Source organism: Zalophus californianus, chromosome 9 (assembly GCF_009762305.2).
Source record: "Zalophus californianus isolate mZalCal1 chromosome 9, mZalCal1.pri.v2, whole genome shotgun sequence".
Taxonomy (NCBI): Eukaryota; Metazoa; Chordata; class Mammalia; order Carnivora; family Otariidae; genus Zalophus; species Zalophus californianus.
The window spans coordinates 78,531,765-78,553,922 of NC_045603.1; the positions used below are offsets into that span (position 1 = coordinate 78,531,765).

The 22,158-nt window shown below is 34.3% G+C and overlaps 1 protein-coding gene across 11 annotated transcripts in view; it reads right to left on the reverse strand.

Annotated features, from left to right (window-relative positions):
- The window catches only part of CCDC91 (coiled-coil domain containing 91), a 349,923-nt gene that overhangs the window by 248,490 nt on the left and 79,275 nt on the right, over positions 1 to 22,158 (reverse strand). For 9 of the 11 annotated variants that reach the window (XR_003519855.2, XM_027593308.2, XM_027593305.2 and 6 more), the window contains exons 4-5: positions 1,444 to 1,601; positions 297 to 500 (exon numbers count right to left, since the gene is read on the reverse strand). Coding sequence is in view for 10 of the 11 variants with exons in the window: in XM_027593308.2 (XP_027449109.1) it covers positions 297 to 500; positions 1,444 to 1,601 (362 nt within the window). In the remaining variant the exon portion in view is untranslated. Of the gene's footprint in view, positions 1 to 296; positions 501 to 1,443; positions 1,602 to 2,712; positions 2,802 to 4,526; positions 4,660 to 22,158 lie in introns of those variants that run through there. The other 2 variants (XM_027593312.2, XM_027593314.2) reach the window with 2 other exon arrangements.

Sequence of the window (22,158 nt, forward strand, 5' to 3'; positions counted from 1 at the left end):
GTATAAGAAATACAACACTACCTGTTTTCAAAGTAAATAAAAATAAATCAGAAGAAAAGCATTAGAGGAAAAAATTTGGTAGGAGATGTTCATCTTTAAAAGTAAGTATCTAAGACTAGCCATTGCTTACCAAAGACTTTTCTAAGTGATAAATTCACAAAACTAATTTAAATCTATAGCCAAGGGAAGACAGCATCTTCTTCCACTTATGAGTTTTTAATCAGAGATTAGGATTATATCAAATTTTGTGTCTATGCAATTCAAACATTTATTTTTTTAGGCAAATGTAAATATACCTTTTTAATTCTCTGTTTTTCTTCTTCAGAAACTTTGAGTTTAATCTCCAGACTTGAAATTTTCTGCTGAAGCTGTATGTTTGATACATTGGCTCCAGGATCCTCAGAATCATCCACAAGAGCAATTGTTCCATTACTTTTCTCATCATTTAAACCCAATGGAAAAAGTGAGATATCCAGATGAGTGTGTGTTGATTGCTGAATCTAAACCACATTAAAAAAAAAAAAAATACACAAGAGGGGAAAGTTTACACTGTACCAATAATGAAAACATCCAAAGGGCACCAGAAACCACATTTGGAAATTAAGTTGTAGCAAAGGTTCTGAAATTATTTCACCCTTTAAGTAAATCAACAGAAGACCTCAAATTGTTACAACAACCTGATTTTTGCAGCTAAGAAACAAAATTCCCTCTAAACTTTAGAGTCTAAAGCATTTATTATTTTGCAAGCAAAGCACTAAAAAACTTAAAACATTTTCTTATGCTTTGAAAGCATATAATTAACTATAGACACATCTGATATTCACCAGTTCTTAAATTTATACAAACATCCAGAATTTGTGTATTTTTTAAATTGTAAATCAGAATTTGAAATTTATTAATAACCACTAATTGATCATAAATCACTCTCTAGTAAAGATAACAGGTGACTCAAGATTGTGTACTGTACTTTCGAAATCTGGACTAATTGCAGCATCTAGCCCAATGCCTGGATCAATAAATATATGAATGAATAAACCCAATGACTGCTAATCTTTTTGGTTTTTACTCTAAAATTGAAATGAACATTCTAATACCTAAAAAAACAGGTTAAGCTTCCCTGAAAAGAGAACTAATTATTTTTTGTAATTATTTTTTCTTTTGAAGTTTTGAAGATTTGAAATGGAAAGCTAAGACAATTTTAATAAATGATATACTTAAACTGTATTTTGGTAACTATGGCTACTTAAAAACTTTGCAATTATGCCACAAAACAAACATATTATTCAGTTTTTTGAATTCTAGATATTAGCCTCAAAGTTAAAATATCTACAAAAATACTTTTCATAAAAATAAGTAAAAAAAAAAAATCAATCTGAAAAGCTTCATTTAAACCTCTAATTTTTTAAGCATGTAAACTTCTTATAAAAATATATTTGTCTTTACCTGTGCTTTAGGAACAGTTTGACTGACAATGCTGTTGTCTGTGCGTGTATTTTCTGGTGATGAAATGATGGGCTCAGAAGAGAGGCAGCCAACTGAAGTAGCATGGTCATGGTCCAGTATAATCTCAGGAGAAGCTGGAGAAAGATGGACTCCAGACACTAAAGAAAAAATAAATAAATGAAGGATTATCCAAGAGAAAGTCAAGAATAGGTTGAAAGGAAGAAAGAGAGTAGAGGGAAGGGAAGAGAAAAGGGTAAGGGAAGTAAAAGCAATGAAACAAAATGAAGATTCTGTGACTATTCCTCGGGGACCATTATCTAAAATCTAAATTAGTATTTCTAAATTTATCATGACATTTCCACATGAGACCCAGACAACAAAACAGTTTACTAATGTCTTAGTGTTTACATAACACATTACCATAAGTAGTGCATTTCCAACTGAGAGAAAGCATTCAAATATATTATCCATTTATTCAGTTAAGAAAAAGCACTAGTGTGCCTACTAATGTCTGCCACAGGCACTAAGCATGGAGAAGAGACAGTGAACAAGACAGATGTGTTCACGTACTCAATGACCTTATGACCCAGAGGCAAGTCAAATCAATGAAATATGTATTACAATAAATTGAGTTAAGAGGAAGAATAACTACTTTAATAGCTAATCCAGGGCGCCTGGGTGGCTCAGTCGGTTAAGCGTCTGACTCTTGATTTCAGCTAAGATCATGATCTGAGGGTCATGAGATCAAGCGCCACATCCAGTTCAACGAGCCACAGGAAGTCTGCTTGAGAGTCTCTCTTTCCCTCTCCCTCTGCCCCTATGCCCCTACCTCACATGCTCTCTCTCTCTCAAATAAATAAATAAAATCTTTAAAAAAATAAAATAGCTAATCCAACTGCCTCTGTGTTAACTTCTTTTGTAACAAGCAAAAGAATTTTCATGTTAAGATCAATTTTAGTTTGCTGAATTGTTTCTATAAAAAAGTAATGTTGAAATAGAATCCTATAATTAGTTTGACAACAAATTATTATTAGATTGTGATTAGGTTCAAATACAAAGGTCATGAAAACAAAGCTGACTGCCAAGATGAAATAAGACAAAAATATCTATAAGGGCAAAATAAAAAGATAATACATATTATTACTATATTCTCAAATTTCTTTCTAAAAATTCAAATATGTTTGAATTATGTGTTTTAAAGTTTAAGAAGAGTAAATCATTTTTAGCAGTAATCTATTTCTATGTTTTGGCTTTCTAAATTATAAAGACCTTTATTCCACATTGGCATCAGTAGCAATGTCAGCGAAGTTCTACCATAAATTCTGGAAGGCAGCTCACAATGGAAATTGCATTTTTCCCTAAAGAAAGACATTTATAAGGTCATTAGGTATTTAATAACTAAGGAATATATCAATTTCTGATTGGCACCCTATGGGATCCTTCAATTATCTTACAGACACTATTATTATGTTACAATACCAAGTTTTTAAGATACTATGTGCCATACTGGATAAGGTATTCTACATTGTTCCACAGGCATTTCACTATTTTAACTAAAATACCGAAAACTGGAATTTCAATTCATGTTTGTACTTGATATATCTTTCCCAGAAATTATTTTTTTCTAAACTTCACTATTCTGTATGCTAACATATTTTTTTAAAATGTCAAAATAAGTCTACTTCTAATTCTGAATTATAATTTATAATAAAAATATTCCTAATGAACTTTTAAAGGCATGAAAATAAGTACTATTATACAGTAAGAGGGAATACAGCCTTGTAATTAACAGCATAGACTCTAGACCCATATTGTCATAGCAGGTGTAAAACAATTGGCAAGTTTAACTTCCCTTAGTTTCCTTGCCTGTAAAATTGGCATAGAGTTGCTGATGAGACTTAAATTGACTACAATATGTAAAACATTTAGCACTGTGCTGATATTATCTTCATTATTACTTCAAAGATCATTAAAATTTGCAATTATGTTTATTTCTGGGCATAAAGGGTATGTGTGACTATGATCCTGGGTTCAAGAAACTCTTAAAAATATCATTCTGATCTGGGGTGCCTGGGTGGCTCAGTCAGTTGAGCAACTGCCTTTGGCTCAGGTCATGGTACCAGCGTGCTGGGATCCAGCCCCACGGCAGGCTCCCTGCTCAGCGGGGATGCTTCTCCCTTTCCCTTTGCCCCTCTCCTTGCTTGTATGCTCTCTCTCTCTCGCTCTCTCTCTAATAAATAAATACCTTTTTAAAAATATCATTCTGATCTAATACCTGAACATTTTTAAATCTCTTTATATATCACTCATATTTATAACCATAATCTAAAACATCATATTGTCCCAAGTTAAATTCTCATCCTACAACATTAAGTGGTCAAGTACATTAGAAGGAAAAGTAGGTAGAATAATGGAAGGGAGGGGATGTAGGAGGAAAGAAAGGAAAGCGATACATAAGGAAAGAGGAAGGGAGAGGTTGAGGGAGGAAAGTAGGAAAAGGGGGACCTCACACTTGTGACTGCAACCTCATATTTCCACCAGCTACTGCCACCCTTTCACACTTTCCTTTTATAACAAAATTTCTTGTCTCCAAATGATTTGTTTCCATTTTTTTTCTTCCTCTCCTACCCCTTATCACTCCACTGGACCCATCATTTAAGATAATAATTTTCCTTTCAGTTACTATTAATCAAATGAATACGTCTTACACGCTCATTCTTTCTTTAGTTCTCAGGAGCACTCGCTACTAGTGCCCCTCCTTGTTCTTGAACCTCCCTCCTCCTTTGGCACTTGTAATACCATTATCTCCTAGATTTCCTCCTAATAGTTTGACTATTTTGTCCTTGCTTTCTTTTCAGATTCTTTCTCCACTCAATCTTAAGTTTCATTGTTCCCAATGTCCACTTCCCAATATCCACATTATTACCACTTTGAAAATCCATTATTTAGATTATGACCTGTAAGCTAATGATACCTAAATTCACATCTCTAACCACCAACCACGTGCAGACCTCCAGATCCATATATGCAACTAACTACCAGACAGTTCCATTTAAGCTGTCTAGCAGGTATGTCAAACTTACCCATTATCTTACATAAAGTTGCTCTGCTTCATATTTTCCATCTTAGTTAACAGTACCTCAAAGAACTATTTGCCAAGCCAGAAATGATACCATTAAGTGCCAGCCTCACTCCAGTCACCCTGTGCTACTAACAGTTCTAATTATGCCATAGAGTTCAATACCTCTGTGACCTCACAATATACTGCCTAAGTAAAGGTCATAGGTGTGGAGTCAAAGATGGATTCAAATTTAAACAATAACAATTTACTCGTTATGCAGACTTGGGCAAATTACATAAACCCCTCTAAGCCATTGTTTCTTCTTCTGAAAATGGGGAAATAATGTGTAGCTCAGAACAAAGCTATACAGCTTAACTCAGATGATGTATATAATCACTTCATTGTACCAGATAGGTACACAGTAAATATTCAGTAAATGGAAGTTGCCACTGAAATTATCATTTGTCAACGTTCGAAACAAGCTTATCCAGGAATCTTTTCACCTGCTCCATTACCACCCAACCATAATATAATTTAAATGTCCCACTATCAACATATGACAGAATTTCTAAGAAATAACTATAATTAAAACATTATATATAATAATGGGATACAAATAAAGCAATGACTAGGAAAAAATCTATAGTCTTGAACACATCAATCCATTTTTTAAAAATCAATGAATTAAATTCCCAGGTCATAAACTAAAAAGAAACAGTAAAGAAAATTTAAAAAGCACAATAAAGAAAACAAAGATAATGCAGATAGAAGTAGATTAAGAAGAAAAGTAAATCTAATTAATCTATCTAATTTCTAATTTGTTTTTTTTTTGCTTTAAAGATTTTATTTATTCATTTGAGAGAGAGAGAATGAGAGAGATAGAGAGCACGAGAGGGAAGAGGGTCAGAGGGAGAAGCAGACTCCCTGCTGAGCAGGGAGCCCGTTGCGGGACTCGATTCCGGGACTCCAGGATCATGACCTGAGCCGAAGGCAGTCGCTTAACCAACTGAACCACCCAGGTGCCCCTATCTAATTTCTAAAAAAAATCCTGAATTTCTAAAAAGAATAAAAATAGTACTTAATTAATTAAAAATAAAAAAGGGCAAGTACAAATACACAAATTAAATGACAAGGGGAAATAATTAAAACAAAACACTTTTTTAGTAATAAAACTCTTCTGTAGACTTCTAAGTAAATTTGAAAAATCTAGATAAAATAAGCAATTTTCCACAGAAATACAGCTTATATAAGTTGTTCTGATTAGAGCTAAAAAAAAAAAAAACACTCAAAAAGTGAACAACTGCCTTTGGGAAAAAAGTTAGGCATCTATCCCACAGGTAAAGCACTCAAGAAAATTTCTACCAAAAACTCAAAGAATGGATAATCCAATGCTCTAAAATTGTTGCTGAACATTGAAAGTAAAGGAAAATGTCAAAATGTCATTAGTATTATGTAACATTAACATAACACTGATAGCTAAGCTTGATAAAGACAGTACAAAAAGAATCGTTAGAGATTTTTAGAGTATCACTTATAAATAATGACAAAGTTGTAAATAAAATATTAGTAAAAAAAATCCACTACCATATTGAGAGAATGACATGCAATGAATAAGTCAGATTTGTTCTAGTAATGCAAGGCTGGTTCACTATAAAGGACTTCATTAACAAAAATTTCCATATTAATATATTTGGAGAGAAAAATTATATGATTATTTCTAAGACTCTGAAAATGCTTCTGACAAAAACTGAATACCCATATCTGTAAAAAACACTCAAGAAAACAGGAATTGATGGACACTTTCTTAACATGATATAGGCCTTAGTCCTAAAGTCAGCATGTTAATTAATTAATAGGAAAAAACTAAAGTTGTTTCCTATATGAATAGGAGCAAAACAAGGATGACTACTATCTCCATGCCACTGAACATTCCACTAAAGGCATGAGCCAAGGTGTTAGACAAAAGAAATTAAATAGAAGCATAGAAATAGGAGAAGGAGGAAAACTATTTCATGTCCCTACTAACTAAAACAATACATATATTCAGTAAAGTAGCAGGATATAAACTTAAACACAGCACACCAAAAACAGCATTTACTTGTAAAAACAATTAACCAATTAGAGTATATAATGGTACAGAAGAATACTATTTTCCATAGCAACAATGACAAAATAGTTACAAATTTAAGAGGAAATATGACAAAAACATTTAAAACACTTCTGAAAGACTCAAGGAAAAACATTTAAAACACTTCTGAAAGACTCAAAGATAGACCTGAACTAAGGAAAAGATCTCTTGAAGAAGACATAAGGCTGTCAACCCTCCCTTAGTTAATTTATAGTCCTAATATAATTCCAATAAAAGTATCGATAAGCTTTTTTATAAACAAACTAGACAAACGGACATTAAACATCACATGGAAAAGCAAAAATGCAAACATGGGCAGGAAAATACTAAAAATGAAAAAGTATAAGGAGAATACTACCTCCACATTATAATATACTAAACGATATTCAAACATACTACTGACCTTATTAAGACACACTGTATTTTAAATTATATTAGCACATATGATAAACCCTTTATAAATAAAACAGTGTATTTATTTGGTGCAGCAATAAATGGACCAGAAGAACATACCAGAAAGTCCAGAATAGACCCATGTATGTATGAAACTTAGATATATGATAAAAGTGGCATTTCAAATCACTAAGGCAAAGATGGGCTTATTAATAAACAGTGTGAGGACAATTGATAGTCATTTGGGAAAAGATGAAATTAGACTCATACTTCACATTATAGACAAAAAAAATAAACTCTAAATTGATCAGAGATTCAAATACTTAAAAAATTAGACCATATCAGTATTAAGAAAACCTATGAGTGAGTTCCTCTTTACACTGGGTGTAAGAAAGGGCTTTTTAACCATAACTTGATTCCAGATACAATAAAAAAAATTAACAAATTTGACTATAGAATACATACAAACTTTTTGGGTATCAGAATTATCTTCAATAAAATTTTAAAAAGCTGATAAACCAAAAAATATGCAAATATGTATCGCAGGTAAGGGTTAATATTTCTAATATATAGGGGCGCCTGGGTGGCTCAGTTGGTTAAGCGACTGCCTTCCGCTCAGGTCATGATCCTGGAGTCCCGGGATCGAGTCCCACATCGGGCTTCCTGCTCAGCAGGGAGTCTGCTTCTCCCTCTGACCTTCTTCCCTCTCGTGCTTTCTATCTCTCATTCTCTCTCTCTCAAATAAATAAATAAAATCTTAAAAAAATAAAAAATAAAAAATAAATAAAAAAATATATTTCTAATATATAAAAAATACTTAAAACTTAAAAGGAAAAAATTAGAAAAAAAACAGCCTATAGAATAATGGGCAAAAATGTAAACAGACAATTCACCAAAAAGAAAATATACAAACAGTCCTTAAATATATGAAGAGACACAGACATATGCACCTGCTCATTTGTCATAAACATAGGGAGAAGAAAACCAAAACCAGTGATAGGTGAAAGACAGGTGGCATGAAGTGGAAAGACAGAAGAGAGAAATAGTGGAAATATTTTTTCGACGAGCGTAGTTTTTTAATATGGTTCTGATTTCTGGAACCATGTTAATGTTTCACATCCTCAATAAAATAAAAATAAAATCAACAAGCAGGGGAATAAGGGGATTGAATCCTAAAATAATATACAAAGGGTAATAAATAAACCATATTTCAAATCAATAATCTTATCACACCATAAAGTGTGGGAGGGGTGGGGTGGGGGACAAGAACTAACCCAAGTTAGTTTGGGACATAGTATTTTGACTATTATGTCCTCAGTGTAAGGAACAAAAAGAATGCTAAATAAATATTGAGAAGAGGAAGAGGAAGAAAAAAATAAGAGAATGAGGAGGAAGGAAAAAAAGAATAAACATAAAGTAAATACGGTAACGTAACATCTAAAGAAAATCGATGAAGGATATATGGGAATCATTTGTCCATTTCTTACAGCTTTTCTGTAAGTCAAAATAAAAAGGAGGAAAGAGCAAAAAGGGGGGGAAGAGAAATTATATAATAGAAAATAAACAAGAGATGTGAAGTATTGGTCTTAAGGGAAAAAAATACAAAAGTCTTGTCTATGCAAAGTTGCTAAATAAAGACTCGGTACCACTAAAAACATGTATGGGAATACTCCTAGCAATACTGTTCGTGATGGCAAATAAGTGACAACAGCCTAAATACCCACTGACAGTTAAACAGCTAAATGAGCTGTGGCATAATCATACACTGGAATATTTTACATCAGTGAACATAGAGAAACTATAAGTATATGCAACAAAATGGAGGACTCATAGAAATGTAAATTTGGGCGAAAAAAAGTAAATCGTAGGGAGTTCACACAGTATTAACCTATTTTTATAAGGCACAAAAACAAAACTCTTTAGAGATATACACACATATACAATAAAACTGTATTTTCACAAAAGCGAGGAAAACATAACTCAAAATTTACGAAAGCATAGGAACAGGACAGAAGAAGAGTACTAGAATTGGTAATGTTCTAGTTCTTAAATTAAATGGCAGATTCATGAGTGTAATTTTCAAATATGACAAAGAAAAAAATAATTAACATATGCCTAAAAATTTAATTCTGAAGACTTCTTGTTTCAATGCCTTTCCGGGTTGTATTTCTCAACCCTCATGAGCTATATTAACCTACTGATCAAAACTTGGTCTAGGTAAGTAAGATAGGAAAAAACTCTAATTCAAACTAAAGATAAAGAGGGACCAACTAGTTTCTAAAACAAATTATGCTTTTATGAAAAGATGTCAAGAATCAGCAACCACCAATAAACACAAGATTTGAAGGCATGAGTTTCTCTGGCATCCTGCTAATCTCAATACTTACTCCAGAAACAAGGGAAGCTGAACCTAAAATGCCTAGAATTTACATGTGCTTTCAACTTATGAGGCATTTGTGGGATTTTCAGGAATTTGTTTAACTAGATAATATAAATGTTTACTGAATATATCATAATCCATGTCCTATTTAAAAAATAAAATGAGAAAACAAATGAGTTGTGCTGTGAAAAAAAAAGAACATATAAATGTATTACCCTCTAAGTGGAAACTAGATATTTTCAGTTAAGCCCCTAAGTTTTTCACTATGCTAGAATTCACACATCTCCCCTACATTTTAGGTGACTATCCAATAACAATAATTTACCCTAAAAAAAGCCACATTGGTAAATACTATCCACATATACAGACCAAAATTATTATTCAACAAAAATGATGGTACATGTTTTATATATGCCTGCTTAACAAATGGGAATTTTTAAGCTTAATAATAGAAAATTACAAATTCCAATGTGTAAAATATAATTATATTCTCACCTAGACAAGAAAATGTAACTCTTAAAGTTTCAAACTGCTACAGTATTCTTTGGTCTATTAAAAGTTGACTGCAGGGGGTGGGGGGGGTGATGCCTTCAGCTCAGGTCATGATCTCTGGGTCCTGGGATAAAGCCCCATATTGGGCTCCTGGCTGGCTCAGCAGGGAGCCTGCTTCTCCCTCTGCCTCTCCCCCAGCTTATGTGCTCTCTATCTCGCTCTCTCAAATGAATAAATAAAATCTTAAAAAAAAAAAAAAGTTGACTGGTATCAGGTTTCATGTCAAAAATCTTTATAAGATCAAGTGCACCCAACAGCACCATTTTCCACATAAAAAGCCAAATTTTTTAAAGTAGAAATCTACAAAACTTTGTTTCTTTGGGTATTTTGTTTGCTTGCTTTTAAATCTTAAGGAAGAGTACAGACACAATTTGCTTCATTTCAAATGTGAAATCCTTGATTTTCTAAAACAGAATACAAGGTCAGCATACACTCTTTTATAGGTATAAAGCTAATCAAAAATGCAATGAATGGCAGTTCTTCATCTTTCACTTTGTAACGGTAATCAGCAAAGTCACTGGGCATTCATTTTTCATTGACAGACCTCATCTAAAACACAAAAAAGCCCACTGTGTCATAAGCAAAGGACCAAGTTTCCAAATAGTATGCAATTTTTTTCCAATAATTTTGCCTATGGTCAACTCTGTTTTGTTTACATAAGCATAAAAACTCTTGTAAAGTCTAAACAAGAAACAGGTGTAAATACTCATGCACTTTTAACTACACCCAAAGAAACCTGTTAATCTCCGCCAATGCTTAATAATTCAAAAGGAAAACACCAATAAAATGATAAACGTTTTTACAACTTTTAACTTAAGAAATATTTTTGGACTTTAATTTTCATTCAGACATTCTTTTATCCAACCCAGGCCCCTCCTTTACACCATCTTTTCTTTTTCTTTTTTTTTTAAGATTATTTATTTGACAGAGAGACCCAGAGAGAGAGGAACACAAGCAGGCAAGCAGGGGGAGTGGGAGAGGGAGAAGCAGGCCCCCTGCCAAGCAGAGAGCCTGACGCGCGGGGCCCGATTGCAGGGCCCCAGGATCATGACCCGAGCCGAAGGCAGACGCCCAACGACTTAGCCATACCATCTTTTCATCTCGCAGAGGCTAGTGATTACCTTTTACAAATTGTCATCTCACTGAAATCCTTTGATACCCTAATTTATTTTCAGGTCTATGTATGAACCCACTGCTTCTGGTTCAGGGCTCATTGCTGAGACTTTGAACTTCACTCATGTAAACGAATCGCTCAGTTATGGAAAACAAAAATTATGCAAAAATTAAGGAAGATCTAAATAGTACATCTAAATATGAAGGTTTGTTAGCAAATATAAAATAAGTGGATAGGTTGGGTTTTTTAAGAGGCAGAAAACAGGGTTAAAATCTGTTTAAAAAAGTATTACCTCTATCCAAGAAGATTCTCTCCAAGAAATGCCCCTTGATTTATTATTTAATGGATTGCAAGATATTACCAAGGATACCTAGGTTAGAGACTTAATAGCTTTAAAAAGAAGAAAAATATAATAGCTTTAAAAAGACTAAGATACGGGGCGCCTCGGTGGCTCAGACGTTAAGCGTCTGCCTTCGGCTCAGGCCATGATCCCAGGGTCCTAGGATCAAGTCCTACGTCGGGCTCCCTGCTCAGCGGGAAGCCTGCTTCTCCCTCTCCCACTCCCCCCTGCTTGTGTTCCCTCTCTCACTGCCTCTCTCTCTGTCGAATAAAGAAATAAAATCTTTAAAAAAACAAAAAATAAATAAAAATAAATAAAAAGGCTAAGATACAGGAACACAAGGAATAGGAATGGTTGTATCCTTAATAAAAGAGAGATTACAAAATTGATTACATTTCTACCACTTTAGTCATTTTTAATTAGTCTCCAGAGTATCCTGTAAATACAGGCTCCACCTCTCCTTGCCTCTTTGAGGAATAGTGGTGTGTTCCTGAGCGCTATTTTGGCAACACCATATACCACAAATTGTAATGAGCAATTTTTAGAATTATGCAGATTATTAAAAAATTATGTTTTAACTTAGAGACAGATAGAATCTTTATTTATTGATATAGAATCCTCATAATCCATCACTAGAATGGTCAACACAAATTCATACCATATAAATAAAATTTTTTGAACAGGGATATTAAAAAATAATCTATTTAAATCCCCACTACTTCTTCATTATCATTGCAGGAAGAAAATCCCACAGCATCCAAGAAATAAATAAAAATAAAAACAGAAATACACTAATAAAATGCAAACAGAATTATCTAATGACTCTAATAACTGAAAAATATGGAAGAAATATCTCAGAACCATAAATATATCTTTAAGCCAAGTTACTATCTGAGATTTTTTTTTTTCTTTCAACTCGGGCTCACACAAGGTGACCAAACATAGGCATAGGCAAATTCTAAACAATTTCCAAAGAGGAAGAAAAAAAAAAAATCGCAACTTAAGTTAAAGCAATATGTTAAACTGATATGCTGAGGAAGTTTTTGGCTCCCCAGTCTATGGAAGCTGGGTCCTTTTAGAAACCAAAAGCAAAGGCAACAAAAGCAAAAGTAAACAAGTGAGACTAAACTATAAAGCTTCTGTACAGCAAAGAAAACCACCAACAAAATCACAAGACAACCTACCAAATGGGAGAAAATATTTGCAAATCATGTATCTGATAAGGGGTAATATCCAAAAAATATAAAGAACTCATACTTTTGTGACCTTGCTAGCTTGTAAGATTCAGGAAGGCAGACATCTAATACGTTGAGAGTTTAGCTAAGTCACTCCATGATTTCTGCCTGGGCAACCATTTTGTTTGGTGAAGTGGCCTGAAGGGACCTTAAACTGACACTAGCCCTCACAGACAACCGTACTCCCTAGAGAACAGCCCACAGAGTCACCAGCAAATCTAAGTTCCTCATATGACTTCTCCAACATCCCATATGATCAACAGTCTGTCCTGCTTCTCAGGGCGTTCCCTATGCACTCCTTAGATAAGACACACACACACACACACACCCCAGAGCTTTACCAAAATCCTGCTTTTTTGGTTTGAACCGACCAATCCAGGCTTAGCTCAGGAACTCAAGAGCAGTCCTCCCACAGACCCTAAGAAAGACATGTGCCCCAGATCCTACCATGATATCTATCTGCACTCTGCTTTGATCTTCCTGGGTAGCCTCCAGAGGCAGGCCCTGATCTTCCTCCACGACTTGTGACTAAAAAATTTCTCTATTTCTTTTTTTTTTTTTAAGATTTTTATTTATTTGACAGAGAGAGAAAGCACAAGCAGGGGAAGAGGGTGAGAAGCAGACTCTCCACTGAGCAGGAAACCTGATGTGGGGTTTGATCCCAGGACCCTGGGATCATGACCTGAGTCAAAGGCAGACGCTTAACCGACTGAGCCACCTAGGTGCCCAAAAACTTCTCTATTTCAACTCTTTGTGGTCTATTGTTGAACTACAACTCATCTGTACTCCATTTAAAAAATGTTAATTTAATAAAGTCATAGAATTGTCTATTTTGTTGGTTCTCCATTGTTTCTCCTCTATTTGGTACACAATAAATACTTACTGAATAGGGGGGAAAATGAGTGAAAAAAAGGTAGAAAGTAAATAGTCTTACCCCCTTAACTTCAAACAGGATTAAAATCAATGAAAAGCTTGTCTATCTTTTCAAATTTAGGAGAAATAAAATTCACAAATTTTATCAAACATATTCCACCAAAGCAAAGTTCTTATGTTTAAATCATAAGAACCAAGGATTTATAGTACTTTAATACTGCTCCCTTAGGAACCTAATGGATTGATAAGTTCAGTAAATGTTTATTTACTAGACAAATGAACAATTCTATCAGCAAAAATTTCCTCATGGAACACCTGGGTGGCTCAGTCGGTGAAGCATTCTACTCTTGGTTTCAGCCTAGGTTGTGATCTTAAGGTCTTGGGATCAGCCCTTCACTGGGCTCTGTGCTCAGCCCAGAGTCTGCTTGAGTTTCTCTTTAGCTCTCCCTCTGTCCCTCCACCCCAAGCTTGCACGCTCTCTCTTTCTAAAATAAATAAATAAATCTTAAAAAAATTCCTTATGTCCTAATTGCTGCATGTTCACAACACTTTTAAGGGAATGGCTGAGAAAGGAAAGTAACTGATTTATTGGCTAAAATGTTCCTTAATAACCAAACTGCATATAACATTTGATTACAGCATTTTGTTACCTCTCTTATGTCAGCCAAATTGAATTAAAATTTCTGTCCAAGTTAGTTGAATCACCTCTTAGCCCCTTTCCTTTATTCTGACTTTAGACTTGACAGATACAAAATGATCAAAATAGCCATGCTGACCTGACTTTCCATGGTCAAAATTTCCATAGGACTAAGATTAAGTAAAACTCTATCTATTCACAGTTCTAAAGTATATCCCTAATCTTTCTGTTCCACTTTCTAACTACTTTAGGCAGTCTCTGTGTTGTTTATTCTAAAATCACTTGGCCATTATTAAAGGTCCATTATCCAAAACCATCCATCTAGAGGTGCACAATAAAACTAGCCTTTATCACATTCAATTCAAGAAAGCAAACCTCAAAAGATTTTCAATTTTAATTTAAATGAAGAAAATTTTCACAATGAAATTATTAAAAATGATTTTGTCTTCACCACAGCAATGCTTTCATAGTAAAGAAAAATTTTAATACCCACTGCTACAAGCCAAGAGAATAATGTAAATTAATTACAGAACTCAAGGTTGGATTAATAAAGACTTTGATTAGGCAAACAGCAATGACCAAATTATGCAGAATTTTATAACTGCAATTAGTTTACATGACTTATTCAAAAGAATATCCTAATAATAAGTACAACTTTTAGTATTCAATGCGGAGATTACAAAAAATATTCACAGGAATATCCTAATAGTCAAAATTATACTTCCAAAATTTTAGTCAAATGTTTTATATTTTGATATTCAGGAATCCACAAAAATGAAAAAATCTCAAACACTTCTAAACTTTAAAATGAAATTCCAGAATAACCAACACTTACTGAGTACTCACTGTGCCCTCACCCTCTGGGTATCACTCAAAGAAAGGGGGAAAGGGAGTAAGAATGGTTGCAGGGAGAAAAGCTGCTGAAGGCATCTAGAAAAGACATGATGGTGGCTCTGATGTGGGTAGTGACAAGCGAAGTAGACAGAAGTGAAAAGGTCCCCATGTTTGACAAAACTTGGAACCTACAGAATTGGCTGACAGATGGGTCATGGAGTAGAGAACCACAAGGAGGGAACAGGAGCAGAAAAGGATCAGAAGACTCAAAAATCTCCTGAAATGATATTCCCCAAATAGGAAACACCAGGAAAGCAGTGTCTGCAGAAAAGAACAGCACTGAGAGTTAGAGACACCATTTGAGGAAATCAAATACCCAACCTTCAAAACAAAGAAGAAAAGGCCAGGAAACTCAACCTGACTGAGCACAAGGTGCAAGCTGATTTAAAATCCTCGTTAGCGACAACAGTGTTCATTAGAGACACAAGTCCAGAGACATCAAACCAAGTGTGTACAGTGCCGATCAGAAACTTCGGCTATGCTGGTTCTACTGTCTTGTCAGTCTCATATTCCTGCAAGCCCCATCTCTCTGGCCACTTGAGAATTCCCAAAGTAGAAGAACTTATTGTTTCCAGCTACAGCTAGGCCCTGGAGTCCAAAACAAGAATCTAGGAGTAAAAGGAAAGAGGAGGAGAAGGAGGAGTGATAGAGGCAGTTTTATTACCTTCAGGTTTGGCCTTGGCCTCTCATCTCCGTACCAGAGACTTGAGGTCAAACTGAAATTTACCCTACTCTCTCATTGCACTATTCATCCACAGCCCCTATACCTAAGGTCTTCTCCCTGCTCCCTATCCCATGCCATCCTAACTGAGTGAACAGGATGACGACTGCTTCCCTTTAGAAGATTCACACATGGGGCTCACTCTGCATCAGACCTAACCCTGGCTTTCTAGCCAAAACATGGAGCCCCCATTCTCATGAAGAATAAGAACTACAGATTCCAAAAGGAGGCTGATGCTCTAGATTTCACAGATTCCAGAACAAGGATCAGAAATTATAGAAAACTTTGTCAACTGAAACCCCTTACTGATCCCTTAAAGATACTATAAGGGCAGTATCTATGTTCATGAGATTCTTCAGTGTTCTTATACATAGCTGAAGTTTGTTAATTTTCCAGGTGTTTAAGTGTTCTATTATATAACTATGCCCCCAAAATATTAAGCCTTCTACTTTTGATTGACATTTGGGTTGTTTCTAATTTGTAGCTATTTCAATAAACATTATTTTACACACAAAAAATATAATGTGACAACTAAAGAGCATTTCAACCTACCATGCTGCCATTAATTCCTCCACAGTCAGCTAAAGATTTCATTTGCAATGTACTCATAAAATTACCATCACCTTCCACATGGCCAATGTTTACTTATGTGTGATCACAGAAATATAAAATTTGACATTATTTAAAGAACAAGTATGCTCTATGATTATATTAGTAGTAAACAATGTGTTAATTTTAAATAAACTTCCCATTGAGTCACAGAAACAATATAAATTATCACCTACATTAAAATAGCTTTCCTGAAAATACATACAAGAATATTCACTGCATCTCTTTTTCTGAATTTGTGTCAGGATCTCTCTCCAGAAACAATCCTAAACATGGAAACACAGTACAGCATGCGAATCTTTCAAGCTTCCAAACACCTCAATAAATGGATACTTTTACAAGTCTCACTAAAATATTAAATGAGAACGTCAAAAGTAAAACAATGGGAAAAGCCCAGGAGGAAAAAAAAAGTATTCACTGCAGGGCTGCTTACAACAGTAAGAAACTGGGAGGAAAATAACTGGTTACGTGAATATTCGTACATCCACGCAGAAGAGTACTGTGCAAACACTAAAATGAATTAGGAAGATCTCCAAGTTACGGTGGGGAGAAAAGCGAGAGGTGTTGGTATATATACAGGACACGGTCATCTGTGTAAAAAGAAGAGGGCACACTCATGTTTTTGTTCACCTGTACAGTATCTGGAGGGCTACAAAAAAAATGTAAAACAAATTATATCAGGGGAGTGGGACTACAGGACTGAGAGAGAAAAGAAATTTTCACTGTATAATTTTAATATAATTTCCCATTTCTTTCATGCCTTTATACTACATATGGGTGTGTGCCTCGCTTTCAAAAACAATAAAGAGTGTATTTTCTGAGACTGAAGAAATATAATTCATAAGGATAGCTAAGTAGAAATTTATAAATTGGCAAAAGAGCACTAAGCAATGATTCCTACTGTTATTGAGCCAAATAGAGCTTAAAAAATTTTTTTCGGCTAATTCAGGATTATGATGATAAAGAGTCAGAGTACTATCTTCATTTTATAGAAAAATGATTCGCTGCCAAACCTTCATTTTTCAGTAATACGAGAAAATCCCCACAAAGCTCTATTTAAAAAAATTTTAATGTATTCTACAACATCCTAAAAATCAAACCAGTCTTTTTAAAAAGGAAGTTCAGAATTAGAATGCATTAAAGTGTACCATAAAATATTACAAAATCAGTTTAAGTAGTAACTGATAGTAATTAAAATATATAGAAAAAAACAAGTTTCTCTTAAGTATTATAGTACTTCACAGTAATAGTTTTGTTCCATGTTTATAGCTATTTATAGAACACATGTAATTTATTAGATTAGTACTGTATCACTTGGACTACGCAGTTAAAACCGGGCACCATGATTCACCTAGTAAATTCTACTCATATTACAGAAAAAGAATAAAAAATAAACATGGAACTCAAAATCTGGAAAGACGCTTAGATATCATCTAGTTCTTCAATTTATAGATTAAATAATTGAGCTTCAGAGAAGTTATACAGTCGGTACCCGTCACTCCACAGTCAGAGTTATTTAACTCTAAACCACACTATAAACCTAATCTTCAAAGTCATAACAAATATCACTGATATATTCCCTATTATATGCAATTAATGAAGACAGGAACTACCATAAATTACTGAAAATTAATATTACACGTATAGTAATAACTCACAGCTTCATAGAAGCTATCACCTTAGTCATCATTTATAAAAACTGGCTCCAGAATAAAAGAAAAGTGAGTTAATAACCTGGGAGTTAAGAAAAAAATACAGAAAGTAGCAAAAGGAAACTATGTGACAATCATCCATTCAAACAATCTGTATAAAGATACTACAAAATTATTATACTACAATGGAAATCCAGTTTATGTCCTGTCAAAAATGTCTAATGTGGATACAAAGTTGAAGGGATGGGAAGTTTTTAAACATTATCCAACTGTCTATTATAATAACGAGTGTGTATATAAGTCACTTTCAAATTTTACTCAAAATATAGATCAGACCAATGAATTCAGTTAATGTTTACTATGACTATGTGCAAACCACAGATGAATCTCAAGAAAAATATCACAACAATATTTTCTCAAACAAAAATGTGTGGACTCAGGTTCTGAGCTCTCATAGATGTGTAACACAGATTCTACTGGAAAAACAGGGTTAGCAAGAAGAGTAATGGGATATTAATAAAATGACCGATTTGTTGTCCTAGGTTTTCCTGGCCAGGAGAATGGAGAATGGAAAAACTGAACCATGAAATCAAAAAGGCATCTGTCTTCCAGGTTTCTCTCTGCCAATGTCTTGAGAAAAATGTTTGAACTTTCCTGTTGGCTTTGTATGCAAATAGCTCCAGATGCAAAGTGAACCACATCTAAGTTATTTGGTTCAACATCTGCTGGTCCAATTCCCATTATTCCTTCTAAAGGGTCGGCTTGTGACAGACAGTTTAGTTTGCCCTCTATATAAGCTGTTTTGAAGGAGCTAATTTGGATTAAAGTATCTATCTAGACCACTTGTTTTTCCCTTTGATGGTCAATGCATTCTAATGTGGTTCTGTGTAGTGCTACAAGTAACTCAGAAACATATTGGAAAGGACAGTATTCAAGGTTTCGCCTCCCACCTCGCCTTCTAGACAATTTATATTTATACAGCTAAAAAGTAAAAAGTGAACAGTCATTTGCCTCTAAAACAGCACCACCCACATTGTACACAATGGCAACGTGACAACACTTTCTGACCTAATATTCTTTTCATGAAACCTCTATCAAATATTTGAAGCTAAAGTTATTGATAAAAGCACTTAACAATATTAACAATGCCATTTCATGAAACATTCAGTCATTTGAGATGACAATTTTCATACGGCATCACTGAAAATGGAATAAAGTCCACAGCACATGGCACTTAAGTGTCCGATATATAGTATACTTGCAAACATTTGATAAATGAGTGAATTAGTGAATGAATGAACAACAACAAAAAAACTAAAGAATTCATTTAAATAAATCCCATGGATTCTGAAACTTTGGGTCTGCTACAATCAGAAAACAATCAAAAAACATACTGAACCCAAACTAAGACTAATAGTCTAATGTTCTTAGGACCTGTAAGATTAAGAAAAGAGAAAGTCCTTCCTCCAAAAGGGTACGATAGGGAGGACAAATTGCATTATGGGGTAAAAATGAGGAAAAGAGAAGAAATCAGAGTATCTACCTAGTATGTACGTCTATATTCTGATAGATATAGATATATATATATATTTGCTTTTATAGGTGCATATGTGTGTGTATCAGAAGATAAGCATTCATTTTAGCGACTGCCTTCGGCTCAGGTCATGATCCTGGAGTCCCGGGATCGAGTCCCACATCGGGCTCCCTCTCAGCAGGGAGTCTGCTTCCCCCTCTGACCCTCTTCCCTCTCGTGCTCTCTGTCTCTCATTCTCTCTCTCTCAAAATAAATAAATAAAATCCTTAAAAAAAAAAAAGCATTCATTTTGAAAAGGTAGTTTCCTAAAAAGTAGAACATTACCAGTCTTATAAAAATTTATAAGATAGTTGAGAATGATTTAAAAGAAAAAACCTCTTAGGCTTAGAAAAAGAAAAAACTCTTTTTCTAAAAAATACAGCTCTATGAGTAGTTAACTCAAAAACTTTCCGATATTATATGCTATGCAAAATCTGGAATGATTTTCCTTCAGAAAAATATTTAGAAAAATAAATTTAAAAAGTAAGTAAAAGAACTGGGTACTACTATTATTGCTTCTAGACCCTAATGTTTTTGAACTAAAATTTAGTCTAACCTCTACTCTCCTCTGCTGTTACCTGCTACCACAAAGTAGGACCAGACAAAAAATTAGGAAAAAAAAAAAAACAAAACAGCAAAATAGCTGTTTTCTCTTTTTCTGCAAATCTCTGACTATTCTTGTTAATCGTTATTTCCAGGTCATTTGTCTGTATTGGGAATGACCAGGAAATTTAACTGAACCCTAGAGAATAGCTTCTTTGCCATCTTTGATTAATTATCTAAGATTTCCAAGATAACTATATTTTTTAAGGCAAGTTTAGGTTTGTCTTCCTCTACCTTGTGATTGAAAGACTAATTACCTCCAAAGAATTAAAAATAATTAAAAAGAGTTACTGTTGTTGAATCACTATATTGTACACCTGAAACTAATAACACTATATGCTAACAAATTAAATAAAAACTTTTTTTTAAAGATTTTATTTATTTGACAGAGAGAGACACAGTGAGAGAGGGAACACAAGCAGGGGGAGTGGGAGTGGGAGAAGCAGACTCCCCGCGGAGCAGGGAGCCCGATGTGGGGTTCGATCCCAGGACCCTGGGATCATGACCTGAGCCAAAGGCAGATGCTTAACAACCAAGCCACCCAGGCGCCCCAAATAAAAACTTTTTAAACAAGAGTTACTTTTGATAGCAAATCTGTTCTAGTAATCATCAAGAAATAATTACTGAGCATTGCTTATTAACAAGGCGCAATGCTATACTAAGTGCTTGGGATTCACAAAGGTTTAAAACACAGTGTCTACCCACCAAGGTTTAGAATAGTAGGCACATAAAGACAGCAGTCATACTGATAAAATATTTTTAAAAATATAAATTAGTACACCCACGTTTTTGGCAGCATTATTTACAATAGTCAAAGGAAGCAACCCAAGTGTCCATCGATGGATTAATGGATGAAAAAGGTGGTCTGTACATATAGTGGAATACTATTCAGGCCTAAAAAGGAAGGACATTCTGACACAGGCTACAACATGGATGAACCTGTGAACATTGTGCCAAGTGAAATAGCTTTATGATTCTATTTATATGAGTTGTCTAAAATAGAAAGTAGAATGGTAGCTGCCAGGGGTTGGGGGTAGGGGCAAATGGGTAGTTATTCTTTAATGGCTACAGAGTTTTAGTTTCACAAGATGATAATGTTCTGGAGATTGGTTGCACACCAATGTGAATATGCTTAACAATACTGAACTAAACACTTAAAAATGGTTAATATGGTAAATTGTGTACGTTATTTTACCACAATTTAAAAAAAAAAATGGCCAAAGTGCCAAGCAAGTGATGCAGAAAAAAAAAAAAAAATGATACAGTAGTTCAGAAGAAAGAGCAGTTGTGAGATACGGATTCAGTGAAAGCTCTTATACCTTGTTTTGAAAGAAAAATGAAACTCAAGCAAATAGGAGAGGAGGGAATGTACTACAATCAGAGCAATGGCAAGTGATAGAACAGACATCAGGCAAAAACAAAATGTAAACCATAGTTTGACCGGCCATATGCTTCAAAAAGAGTAACCGTGGAAGATAAGCTAAAAGGAAAGGCTATGAAATAGAGAGGGAAATACCTGATAAAGGCAATTGTTCTCATTGAGTATCTTTCACTAAGATAAAGTAATAATTACCACACTTTTACTGAGAGTAAAGGCAGGAGGAAAAGGAAACTGATAACTTCATATTCACTTGTCTCTTGCTTACATTCTCCAACTCCCATGATGATGGCAGTGTGGAAACACGTTTTACAGGTTAGATGCCATACACTGATAAGCTATGGGCTTAGAGATAATAGTTTGTATACAGAACCAACATGTGCATTTCATTTATTCAGACTGGCAATTTTTTAATATCATCATCAGCTCTGCACAGAAACTAGCATTTTAAAAGATCCCACTATGTAAATAACGCTAATACTAACAGTGAGATGCATGTTCTGAGGTACCTCGATTCATTAACAGTATTGTAGGCTCTAAAGAGACACTGTTTATGAGATAAATTAATTATC